The following is an 11,341-nucleotide window of genomic DNA, read 5'->3' as shown; positions in this document are numbered from 1 at the left end:
TATTGTGATTATAAAATTGAAAAGTACTTTACATGTGAAATTGAAAAGAAGTGGTTTTTCAACCAAAAAAAAAAAAGAACAAATAACATATTTTGATAATGATCTAACTCACCTACCCCTTTATTTTTGCACCACAGATGTTTCCCAAAAAAATTTCAAATGTTTGGACAAACTTCACCCTATGAAAAGCAAATACTCAAAAGCCATTGGTTAGGTTTTTTATTGAAATATGGTCCCTCTAGTTCTCACTATAATGCTTCTTCCACTACTGCATGTTTCTTCTTTTCTTTTTTTCCCAATCATTAAAAAAAATAATAAAAAAGAAAAATCTTCTAAGGAATATCTATAAAGTTTCTCCCATTGGTAAATGAAAGAACCAAAAAAAAACAACAAACAACAAACAAAAAGAGCCATCAAGGTCATAAGACATGAGAAGAAGAATGTCAAGCAAGCCAAAGCCTTCACAACCTTTCTTTTTGCTTCTCCTCTTCCTCCTTCAAGCTCTATGTCTCCTTCGAGCTTCGTTCGCGAGCCCTTGCAACGGCTCGATAGCTGAGTGCAACACCGAGAAGGAGATGTTGATGGAATCGGAGATAAGTCGGAGGTTTCTCGAACAACAAAAGAAATACATCTCTATTGGAGCCTTAAAGAAGGATCGACCTGCTTGCGATGGTAGTGGCAGAGGCCAACCATACACCAAAAGCGGAAGCTGCGTTCCACCACCGTCCAATCCTTACGATCGAGGCTGCTCTAAGATATATCGTTGTAGGTCTGATGATTGATGGATTGAAATAAAAGAAACTGTATTTCGCTTTTTGTATAATTTCTCTTTTTTTTTTTCTTTTTTTTCCCTGTCTTCATGTTGGGGCAGTGAAGTGATATGCTTCTTGAATTAATGAAGTTTGTAATGGTTTTTCTTTTTCTTTGTGATTTCATTTTAATTTTTGGCCAATAAGAGAAAGATGAGAAGTGCTAGACATGTTTGGTTGGATATCATGTGTCCAGGATGTAAAGTGAGCAAAAACTATACCTAATCTTATCTTTTGGATTGCATAGGGATTTGTTGGTGTTAATTTTTTATTATTAAAGTTCTTTGATAAAAATAAATAAATAATAGGGCGGTTAAGATAATATAAAAGAAAATCGGTAGTTTTACATGTGACAATTAAGGTGAAAGTTAACGAAGTTGTAAGTCTCAATTTTACTCTACAATTCTTCCTCATTCATTGTCGACAGAATTTGCTTCAACATTATCTACCCAGTTTTGCTTTAATCCTCCTTTTAAAAGCAAAGAGCTTCTTCCACATTTCCTTTGTAAATTCTGTCATGTCAACTTTTTATTTAAAATATTAATAAATGTTTGTTTAAAAAGTATTTTTGAAACATTTAAGGGTATGCTTGGGAGTAATTTTAGCAATGCCAAAATCACTTTTCTTTATAGTTTGGTAAATTAGAAAAAAATGATGATTTTGAAAATTCAATTATATTTAAATCTCGTATTAGTACACCTAAGAAAGATCAAGGATACTATTAAAATTTTTAAAAGAATAAGAGTATTTTTCCAAAAAAAAAATGACAAAATTCAAAAGTATTATTTGTAATTTAGCATAACACTACCTAGTTTTGTTATTATTTTTTAAAACCCTTTATTTTAACTATTATTGAACACAACTCTATTTGTCCTTCTCTTTTCACCAACCCACTTCTTGAAGTGGTGTGGTATTTATTCTTTCAAAAGAATAATTTCCCAAAATTAAAACAAATAAAGCAATCTCACTGTTTACCACTTAACATATCAACACCATTGTATTATTCTCTTCAATTGGTACCTTTCATTATTTCAACTGATCCTAAAATGACATTTCACACCCATGAAATGTACTTTTAAAAAGTAATCAAAAATATATATTTTACGAGTAGAAAGACAAAACATACACACATATATATATATATGAACTGAAAATTCTAGGATCATATGAATGTTTTGAAAATAAATGATCAAAATAGACAAACACTAGACACTATATTTAAAATCCATTTAACTCACTACATTTGGCATGGCATTCTCAACAAGGCAAACACGGGCCACTTTTATCGTCTATTCAACTTCTTCCTTCGTCGATAGAGAATTTTTCATGGATGATTCGGAATGTGCTTCCCAAAGTAGCATTCATATCCAAGGATTTTATCGATTTGTCCAAGATATAAACTCCGACGAGAGATATAGGAACTTTTTTAGCCTTCACTCCGGATTCGAAAATCCATAATTTTGAATTTCTTTTTCAGCAATGTCTTCAGCTTTGTGATTCCACTCCCATCCTTGCATGAGACCACGCATCTCCCAAGCACAATTATAATAGCATTCTTCCCACCCCTTCACATATTTTAAGGTCAATCGTGGCTACGAGTCACGATTTAGCATTATTGTGAGTAATGAATTTTAGCACCAGGTGGTTGCTTCTAGCTAAGCAAAACTGTATCACTACTTTCAAACCCAACATATTTTTAAGTTATTTTAACGAAATACAATAAAACTTAGAATCCTATTCCAAATCTTGTCTAAATATAGAAAAAGAAATTGTTGGGGGTGGATTGTGATTAAATGAACACAAGCCTTATCTGTCGATGTGAAGCATAAGTCGCCCCGGTAATTCTTTCTGCAAGGATTACCATTGAATTACTCTTATGAATGTATCACTAACTTAAATGAACATGAATCACATTAGCATTTTATTTTAAGGAATTTCTCAAATCATTTCTAGAGGAACGTAATTTAGTACAAAAAAGCTAGGATTTCTAACCTATTTCAGTGAGAGCTTCCACACTTCTCGAACGTTGGATGAACCATCGGCAACTTCTGCAATCAGTTTGGAAACCATTTCACCTGTAACGGCAGACGATAAACAATCAATTCAAGAAATAGATCCCTCCTAAAAAAAGTGATCGAATCATAAATCCGTCTGTGAAATCATAACCATCAGTAGTGCATGTAAACTTTTTCTTGGCGAACTAATTCTGGAAAAAATCTAAAAGATCACAAGTATTAATTCTTCCTAAATGATCTAAATCCCTTGTTGTCTCCCGAAGCTGGTTTTGGAGTGGGCGAAAACTTACTACGGATTACTAAAGGTCGGCGAAGTCCTATAGGGATTAGTAGGGTGAGGCATGAGTACAATGCAAAAATGAGTCCCAACACCCCAATTATCAGAAAGTAAATAAATAAACAGATCTCCTTTGATGACATAAATGAATAGGAGTATAACTGTCAGTGGTTTCTTGAAGCGGATCAATCTTTCAACACCAAATATACTGGATTTTGAAGAGTGCGAGTTGCCTAAAGATTTGAAAGTTAATTTAGTTCTCAAAATATGAACTCACAGAAAATGTCAAAATGATCAAGATCATGTCCCAGAAATTTCAAATAAACATTTGTCATGGATCAGCCAGCGCCCCATACAACATTCACGAAACCATCATATTTTAGTCTAGAAATGTTGTCTATAACTGCTTCATAAGAAATGTTCTCCAATGGATACTCAGCAAGCATATCGTATTTCTTTTAATATAGCTCCTTCTTCATCGGAGCAGGGAGAAGTATAGTGTTTAAGCATAATTTTCACAGGAATTTTTGGGAGACCAGCTCACCTTCTTTTTCTAACACAGATAGAAAGCGTCGAGTTCCTCCTCCAACTCCAAAGTAATGCTTCTTTCCAGCCAAGTATACAACTCCATGAGGACGGCTCAAGCACTATTAATATGTTTAAAACTACATTAGAATTAATGAAGCTATAATAATAATACAACATTAGATGGACATCTGTATAAGTTCTTACCTGTGTGATAAGCTTATACAGAGTTTTAAGTGTGGAAAGAGAATAAACTGTCTCTGCCATTAAAACAATGTCATAGCCAGAAACTTGTCCGGGATCACAACTTCCACTTAGCTTCACCACATTGTCAGGTGCAAAAGGGAGAATTTTATGCATTTCACTCCAATCACCAGCAAAGTAACGAACTTCTGATCTTGCCTCTGATTCTGCAGCCATTTTTGAAAGATTTGCAGTCACATTTGGTATGGTAAGACACCTGAGGACTTCAGCATTGAAATCCTGGAAATGTACAGCAGCTGCATCCTAAGAGAGAGAGGGTAATGGCGAGGGGCGTAAACAACCATAGAGATTTTCATGCATTTAATCTGTAAGTGTAATGAAACAAAACAAAAGAATATATTTACCTCAAGGCATGCATAGATACCAGGAAGACCATGACCACATCCGATCTGAAAAAGGCATTGAGCGCAAAGTCAATGAGGAAGAGATGGATTTTATAGATGTCAGAAAGAAACTTCCTTTTGCAGTATCCAGGAAATTGGACCAACCGCAACCCAGTATGGGAATCGAAAGATCCTTCCCAACAAACATCAGGAAAAGGAAATGATCTTATACATGGGCATTAGGAAAATATACATGATAAATATAGAATACTAACTTTTAAATTAAACGCACATAAAATAAACCCAGTTCTTTGAATGTGAGAACCTGATTAAAATCTCAAAATAAAAATTAAAAAAAAACAGAAAAAATGAAACATCTAAGAAAATTATAACATTGACCTGGAACACTGTTCTAATGTAAAACTATTTAATCAGCAGATGATTGTTTATTCACATTTGACCAACTACATACACACTGCACTGGGAGTCAAACATGAATTTCTAAACTGTTAAAAATGATAAAGAGGATAATTCTCTTGACCATGAAATGTTTCTTAATGATCAAACTAAAGCTCAATTACTAGCAAGTTTTGCAGTACGTTAAGTAAATCAAATGTGGTTATATATATATTAATTTTCTTCTATTCACAATTCCAACTGTTACATGCATGAAGATACTAAAATCTGTTAACAGTTGCTTATCATCAAGATAAACCCGTCTTTAGCGATGATCCCACTCGTGAAATTGATTATAAATTTCTGGCTCCAAATCAACCATATTTCTAATCAGAAATGCTAAATAAAGTTTGCAATCTAATCCAATCATAGTCACAAGTAAACGCCATCAATAGGAGCAAAAGAACAATAAGTAATGGTCATTTTTTAAGACAAGTTTGAGGTTTAAATAATAGATCTGAAAGAAGTTTACAACCATCCTATCCACACATGAATGATCATAATGCTCTAAAAACATTATCTAGCATGCAGATGTATTCGTCTACAATCTCCAGACAGTATAGAATCACCTGAATATCAAGATGCCCACCTCTAGAACTCGTTTTCCAGCAAATGATAAATGCCCATTTTCAACTTCCCCACAAAGAGCCTTGACAAGATCTAATGCGCCTTCCCATAACTTAAGCCCCCCTACAGCCCACAAAGTACATGCATCATAATCATGTTTGTTGCCAATTGCCATAATCCAGATACGTGCTTTTCTAGCACGAACCAGGAAACTTGGATACTCGATTACCTTCATATTCACCAGGAACCAAATCAGAGTTGGACAAGGAGAAAACCTCCTGAGTGCTGACCCGTCCCTATAGACAGGTAAATAGCTTTAAGTACATCACTGTATGTCGAACAGAAATCATAAGATGGCAAAGCTAGTAAACAAAAGAAGAAAACAACTCTCCTGACTTTACATTTTAGCAAACACGCCACATTATTACATGTAAGATCTCAATTTTGTGCCAAAACTCAGAGCTAAGTCCACTGTCAAGTGATTTTGTTTTGGTTCACTATTTTTACAAATTATGCTTATCTACTAACATATGTTTTGTTTCTTAATCTACTTTCAGAACCCTTTTTGAAATAACAGGAATCTTTACCTTAAACATAGTGAGTCCACCCACACTTACTGGCTCCACCTTATATTTGACAGAAGATGAGACCTACCAACACCAAATAAGATCAATTTGGGCAACTGAAATTTCTACAAGATTATACTCATGAAAACAGGAATTACAACGTGATCCAAAACTCGCTGTCGCAATAACAAGTAATTAGAGGAAATCATTGGACATTCAAGTTTCAAACCAACCAAAAGAAAGAACAAAGCTACACAAAATGATACCTCAGAGGAAATAACTTCGAGGCAAGGAGGTGGAGGTGGAAGAGAAGGCTGTTGAGAGTCGAGAAAACCTATACCGAGACCTGGATTGGACTTCTCGTCTTCCACTGACGCAAACAACCGGAAATTTTCGAAAGCCGGACTCTGGAATTCCATAAATGGCGAAAGAAATTCAATAGAAGAGATTCAAATCATCAAAGGTGTAAGAAGTGAGATGTTTAGAGTAAGGAGATTCTTAGAGAGGAATACAGCAATTTGAGGTTACCGAAGAGTTCGCCGCCATCGCTGGTTGCTCCCCTGAGAGTTCCTCCTTCTCAACGGCGGAACAGAGCTTTCGCGTTCGAGCTCCGCCTCCAAACCTTCTGAGTCCAAGGTTTTTTTTTTTTTTCTTTCTAAAATTGTAAATAACTTTTATTAAATTAACGATTTAATCTTTAAACTTTAAAAAATAACGATTTAATCATTTTACTTTAAAATTGGTTTACCCTTAAATCTAATGTGGCGTACAAATTAAATAGTCAACTAAGTGGGTTGTTCGGGTTGATTTAATTTAGACTGATTTAAAATTAAAACAAAAATTATAAAAAGAAAATTTTCTTCCTTCACCCAAACCCAAGATTCGTCGACCCTTGCTCTTTCATCACTCATATCTCCATGTCCACATAGTTGCAGTAGGCCGTAGCAGAGAGGCACCCATCAAGAATCAATGGTAATTGCATCTGCTCAAGCTCCCTAATTCCGGCTTCGAGATTTCTTGGAATTGTTAGTCGGCCAAGTCGAACAACATGAAGTAGCAGTGGAGGTAGAGATACTTAGTAGAGACTGCCCTGAGCCAGACGGTGGCAAATTTTGCGTAGGCTCCTCCAATTGGAGGTTCTCAGAGTGAAGGTTTAGACCTCCGACTGGTGGGGAGAAGAGTATCTTTTAATCCAATGAAATCTTTGAGAACATAATTTTAACCACGTTTATTTGTGGGTGAAATTAAATCCCACACACCACATCAAGGTCAAAAAATTCATTGGTTCTAGGCAACTCCAGGTAGTCTCTTATAAATGGGATGTATATAAAGAGCTTATCATTGTAAAGAAAATCAGATAAAAATAGCAACCCATGGAAAGAACCTACCACATTGACATCGTACTTTGGCATTGAAGCAGAAAAAGTAGTGAAAATTCTCTTGACGGGCTGTTGACGTTGTGTGAAGGTAGGGAAATCCACGAAATATATGTGTCGGATGGAGTAACTGCAGTGGAAGATTATGTTGGATGTTTAATATGTAAAAGAAAGTGAGAAAACTGTTGAGTATACAAATTTAACATACTTATTTTACATTTGTAACTTTATTTGTGTTAAAAGTTGTGAGATGTTACTTGTTTTGGACAACTAGTTGTTATTTTGCTTCATTTTGAGATATTCAAGCATACCTCAATTAAGTATTCTCCTCTCTTCAACTAGCAATTTGTGCAGAGCGAATAATTGCTTTCAGTATTACACAGTTCATATATACAGCATATATTTATCCAACAGATTAAGGAGCGAAAGTTATCGTGTTCATCATCATCGGCACGTGGAGTTGTTGAAGTTGTGGAGAATTTGTGGGCGTTGGTCCAAAAGACAATATGACTTGCAAACATACCTGAATTGAACAAAAAATTAAAAAATGAGATAGGAGAGGGATGTGGAGAAGAATATCGTGAAGAGGTTCAATTTGGGATGGAGATGGAAGAGAGCTGTGGTTGGAGGAGAGGATGCAGGAAAGGAATTTGGAGTTTTCCAACCATGGACAGCGGAGGAGGAAGAAGTCGTGAAAAGAAGAAATTTTTCTTTTTATAATTATTTTTTTAGTTTTCAACCGGTCTAAATTAAACCGACCCAATATTGAACCAACCCGTTTAGTTGGCTATTTAATTTAGCCACATGTACAAGCTACGTCATACTTCTCGTTAAATCTAACCAATTTTTTAACAGTAGGACCAAATTGTAACCAATTTTACATGGACTAAATCGTTTCAGGGATCAAATGTGTTTTTTAACCCTATTTAAATTATAAGTTTAGTCGGTTTAAATTTAAAACCGGACTTTTCTTTTTTCTTTTTTCGAAAATTTATTTTCAAACTTATTTTAAAAATAATACCCGGAAATTGAAGAGATTTTGGGCTTTTTTTTTTTAATATCTTGGCCCATTTGTCTCCACTCCCAACACGTTTGAACCCAAAACTAATGTCGATCGACTGACGTGCATCTCTGATAGGCAAATCAATGGTGCTCGATGACTTTAGACTTCCAAAGTACATAAACTGAAGTTTCTTCTTTTATAATTTTCCACTTATTAAGAATGATATGATAGGAACTAGAAAGTATGTCACGACTGGCTTTCCACATAAAATTTTTAATTTTTCGAGAAGCACCCCCTTATATTGATCATAATATAATTTCTTCCACTTAATATAATTTCTCCGTATAAAAAGTCACATGCATCCCTTAGAATTTATGTGTGGCTCGAAGTAACAAGTAATTGAGATGCAACCTCTATTCTTTAAAACTATGCTTATAAGAGAATTCGAGTTATTAAGAAGTGTTTAGGGTTGGTTCGATAACATTTTGGCTCGTTTTTTGTTTATTGTTTTTTCGTTTCTCGTTCTCGTTTCTAATTTTTTATCAACATAAGCGTTTAGTAAATATTCAAAAAAAAAAACACTTCCAATTTTGTAAATAACAAAATCAAATTTCTGATTTCTAGTTCTCATTTCAAGTTTTTCCTACAACATAAATAAAGGCATTGTTATTATCATTATTCATTTATAAAATAAAAGTTTTAAGTATTTAATTTAATATTTTATTTTTCTTATTAAAAAATTTACTTTTTTAGTTTAAAATTCTAGATAACTTTTTTTCAATAAAATAAAGAAAGAAAAAACAATTACCAAATGCATTTTGTTCCTATTTATTAGAAAAAGAAGAAACAAGAAATAAGTAACAAAAACAAGAAATGGAACAAGGTCTTACCAAACTTATTACTATTTATATTTATTTAAAAAAGAAAAACAATAACGTATTGGATTGCAAGGAGTGCAAACAAAGTTTCACATTAATTAGGGCAAAGAATATGATCCTCGTATATAGATGAGAACGATTATATTCGAATGAGGTATTTTTGATGAAACTAAAAACAAAATGGTGACTGTTATGCTCAAAGCAAACAATATATATCATATCCCTTTGGAAAAATGATTGACGATACAGAATAGTATTAATTATTTCTATTGGTATGAGACCTTTTGAATAAAACAAAAAAAAAATGATTACGAGGTACCATTATCGTTAACCAAACGAACCTAAGTTCAATTTTCTTCAAAAGATAAGTCCATTTTCGACTTTAGGCCAACATAGAGTATCTTTAACTTTTTCTTCTAATGCATCTTTTTATCATTTTCTCCACTTGATCTCTAAAAAAAATCTTACTATCATGGACAAATTCTCCCTAGTTGAAAAGAAACCAAAGCATTAAAGCGGGTCCAATCATGTAAATTCGGAAAGCTTTAACAATCACTTCGATGAGACGAATCCTCTCTACTTTCTTCCAAATCTAGACGATGTTCACTTTTCTCGTCTTGAATGATTTTCCAAACCTTGTCCTTTTTTCTAATTAAGCGGGTTTGCAAATTCACTAGCTAATCAAAGGATACGAAAGATTTTGCTAATGCTTTTATAATCAAAGATTTCCTAACCTTTCAGGCTTTTTTCATTCTTGCCCTATCATCTATTAAAAAGGAAAAAAAAAAATTATAGTGGAAACTTCCTCTCACAATAGAATTCTCCCTTAAAAGGAGAATTATGATTTTCTTCATTGGAGAAAACGGAGGATAAGTGTTTAGCCAAAAAATGAGAAAGAAAAGATAATGAGATAAAAACTCTCCTTATCTTAATCTCTTTTCGATTTCATCCAATGATTGAGAGAGTTACAATCAAGCAAAAGTTTAGGCCGGTTTGATATACAACTTGGGTTGTCCCTTGAAAATGTAGCGGAGTGGAAGGCACTTGGAGCCTTGAGGTACCACCTATATCTTGAAGTTTCAATCTGTTACATTGTTGTTCAGCCCAAGACACTAGCCTTTGTTATAGGAATCCACTGCCATAAGTCACACTACATCGATTTCGAAAAATTGAAAAAATATATACACATATATTTATATTTGTGTGTCTTATCATTTCACTCATAAAAAGTCACTAACTACACTCAAATTTTATATATAATATGTAGTAAAAAATTAATTTGTTTAGCGACAAAATATCTATGATCATTAAAAATAAGTAATGGTCACAGATATTTACTTAGTGTTTTAATCATTGTTTTGTTTACCAAACAAAACACTGATTGCAAACTTCTTGAACAAATTAATTTTTATGAGTGAAATAATAAGAGATGACAACTAGTGTGCGGTATGTATATATATAAAACTTGGGTTCTCTTGATTGTTTTCAAATTTACTTAATCAAATAGATTCACTAGATATCTTTTGGCAAATATGTTTTTATCCAAATAAAACTAACATTTTTATGTTTCAATATCTCTAAATTTCGAATTTTTTAATATAAAAATTTATAAATATATCATTTCATTTTATAAACTCATTTCATTTTTGGTTAAAATTAAAACAGGTAAAACACAAATTATTATAAATTATATAATTATGTAAAATAATAACCATACAAAATTTATAACATATATATTAATTAATTAATAATATTTTATATTGAACTAAATATTTAGTTCGTAACTAGTTTACAAATATATTATCAAACACACCATAACCACTTTTCAAATTAAGATTTAATCTTCAACTCTGCTACCTAATACATACTCAAAAATACTGAAAATATTTCATTTTTCATTGAATTCTTTATTTTCAAATCACCGCACCCTAAATATTCTATCAATCCTCGTTAAAAAAAATACATCTTTTTCATCACTTTTTATAAATCCGTTCAATTTTGATCATAAAAACCTTACTCATTTTTTCTAAATCTTTTCATTACCTTTTACTTATGTCAAAGACATTTAATAGGATTTAATCAAAAGATAGTAACATAGCAATAATGAATTTGAATGGAATATTAAATTAAAATAATGAAATTATGTAACCCTTATATAGACAAATTATTAGAACTTCCTTGAACAAATTATGGGAAATTTGAAATTTTGATTGAAATTACATAAGATTCACAAATTGTTATTTTTATTTTATTTATTTATTTTTGTTGAGATTTTGAGAATA

The 11,341-nt window shown here is 32.6% G+C and overlaps 2 protein-coding genes across 3 annotated transcripts; one reads left to right on the top strand and one right to left on the bottom strand.

Annotated features, from left to right (window-relative positions):
• Nucleotides 1-349: 349 nt before the first annotated feature.
• RALFL32 (ralf-like 32) lies at nucleotides 350-922 on the top strand. The gene has a single exon (XM_022282355.2). It carries the CDS (start codon nucleotides 429-431, stop codon nucleotides 780-782), a length of 354 nt encoding a protein of 117 aa, XP_022138047.1. The 5' UTR covers nucleotides 350-428; the 3' UTR covers nucleotides 783-922.
• A 995-nt stretch (nucleotides 923-1,917) lies between these two features.
• On the bottom strand, nucleotides 1,918-7,102 carry LOC111009460 (Putative methyltransferase family protein). 2 transcript variants are annotated; one of them, XM_088124555.1, is made up of 10 exons: nucleotides 6,331-7,102; nucleotides 6,069-6,209; nucleotides 5,824-5,886; nucleotides 5,466-5,532; nucleotides 5,259-5,359; nucleotides 4,235-4,279; nucleotides 3,834-4,133; nucleotides 3,646-3,748; nucleotides 2,802-2,884; nucleotides 1,918-2,657 (listed from the first exon to the last, which is right to left on the bottom strand). In XM_088124555.1, exons 1-9 carry the CDS (start codon nucleotides 6,346-6,348, stop codon nucleotides 2,802-2,804), a joined length of 921 nt encoding a protein of 306 aa, XP_087980681.1. In that variant the 5' UTR covers nucleotides 6,349-7,102; the 3' UTR covers nucleotides 1,918-2,657. The 2 variants fall into 2 exon arrangements, with proteins under 2 accessions (XP_087980681.1, XP_022138236.2); XM_022282544.2 differs by having other exon boundaries at nucleotides 1,918-2,401; nucleotides 6,331-6,457.
• Between the last annotated feature and the right edge of the window lie 4,239 nt (nucleotides 7,103-11,341).

The sequence above is a fragment of the Momordica charantia genome (genome assembly GCF_013281855.1).
Source record: "Momordica charantia cultivar OHB3-1 chromosome 5 unlocalized genomic scaffold, Mcharantia_2.0 BLBB01000005.1, whole genome shotgun sequence".
NCBI lineage: Eukaryota > Viridiplantae > Streptophyta > Magnoliopsida > Cucurbitales > Cucurbitaceae > Momordica > Momordica charantia.
The sequence above is the reverse complement of the archived record's forward strand: the minus strand, read 5'-3'. Positions and strand labels throughout refer to the sequence as shown.

What these genes read in the sequence shown, in the direction of transcription:
- LOC111009460 (XM_088124555.1), bottom strand. An exon ending in GTATCTATGCATGCCTTGAG is followed by an intron (nt 4,134 to 4,234) that starts GTAAATATATTC and finishes TCTCTCTCTTAG; the next exon opens with GATGCAGCTGCTGTACATTT. An exon ending in TGTATAAGCTTATCACACAG is followed by an intron (nt 3,749 to 3,833) that starts GTAAGAACTTAT and finishes ACATATTAATAG; the next exon opens with TGCTTGAGCCGTCCTCATGG.
- RALFL32 (XM_022282355.2), top strand. Translation starts at nt 429, where the DNA reads ATGAGAAGAAGAATGTCAAGCAAGCCAAAGCCTTCACAACCTTTCTTT.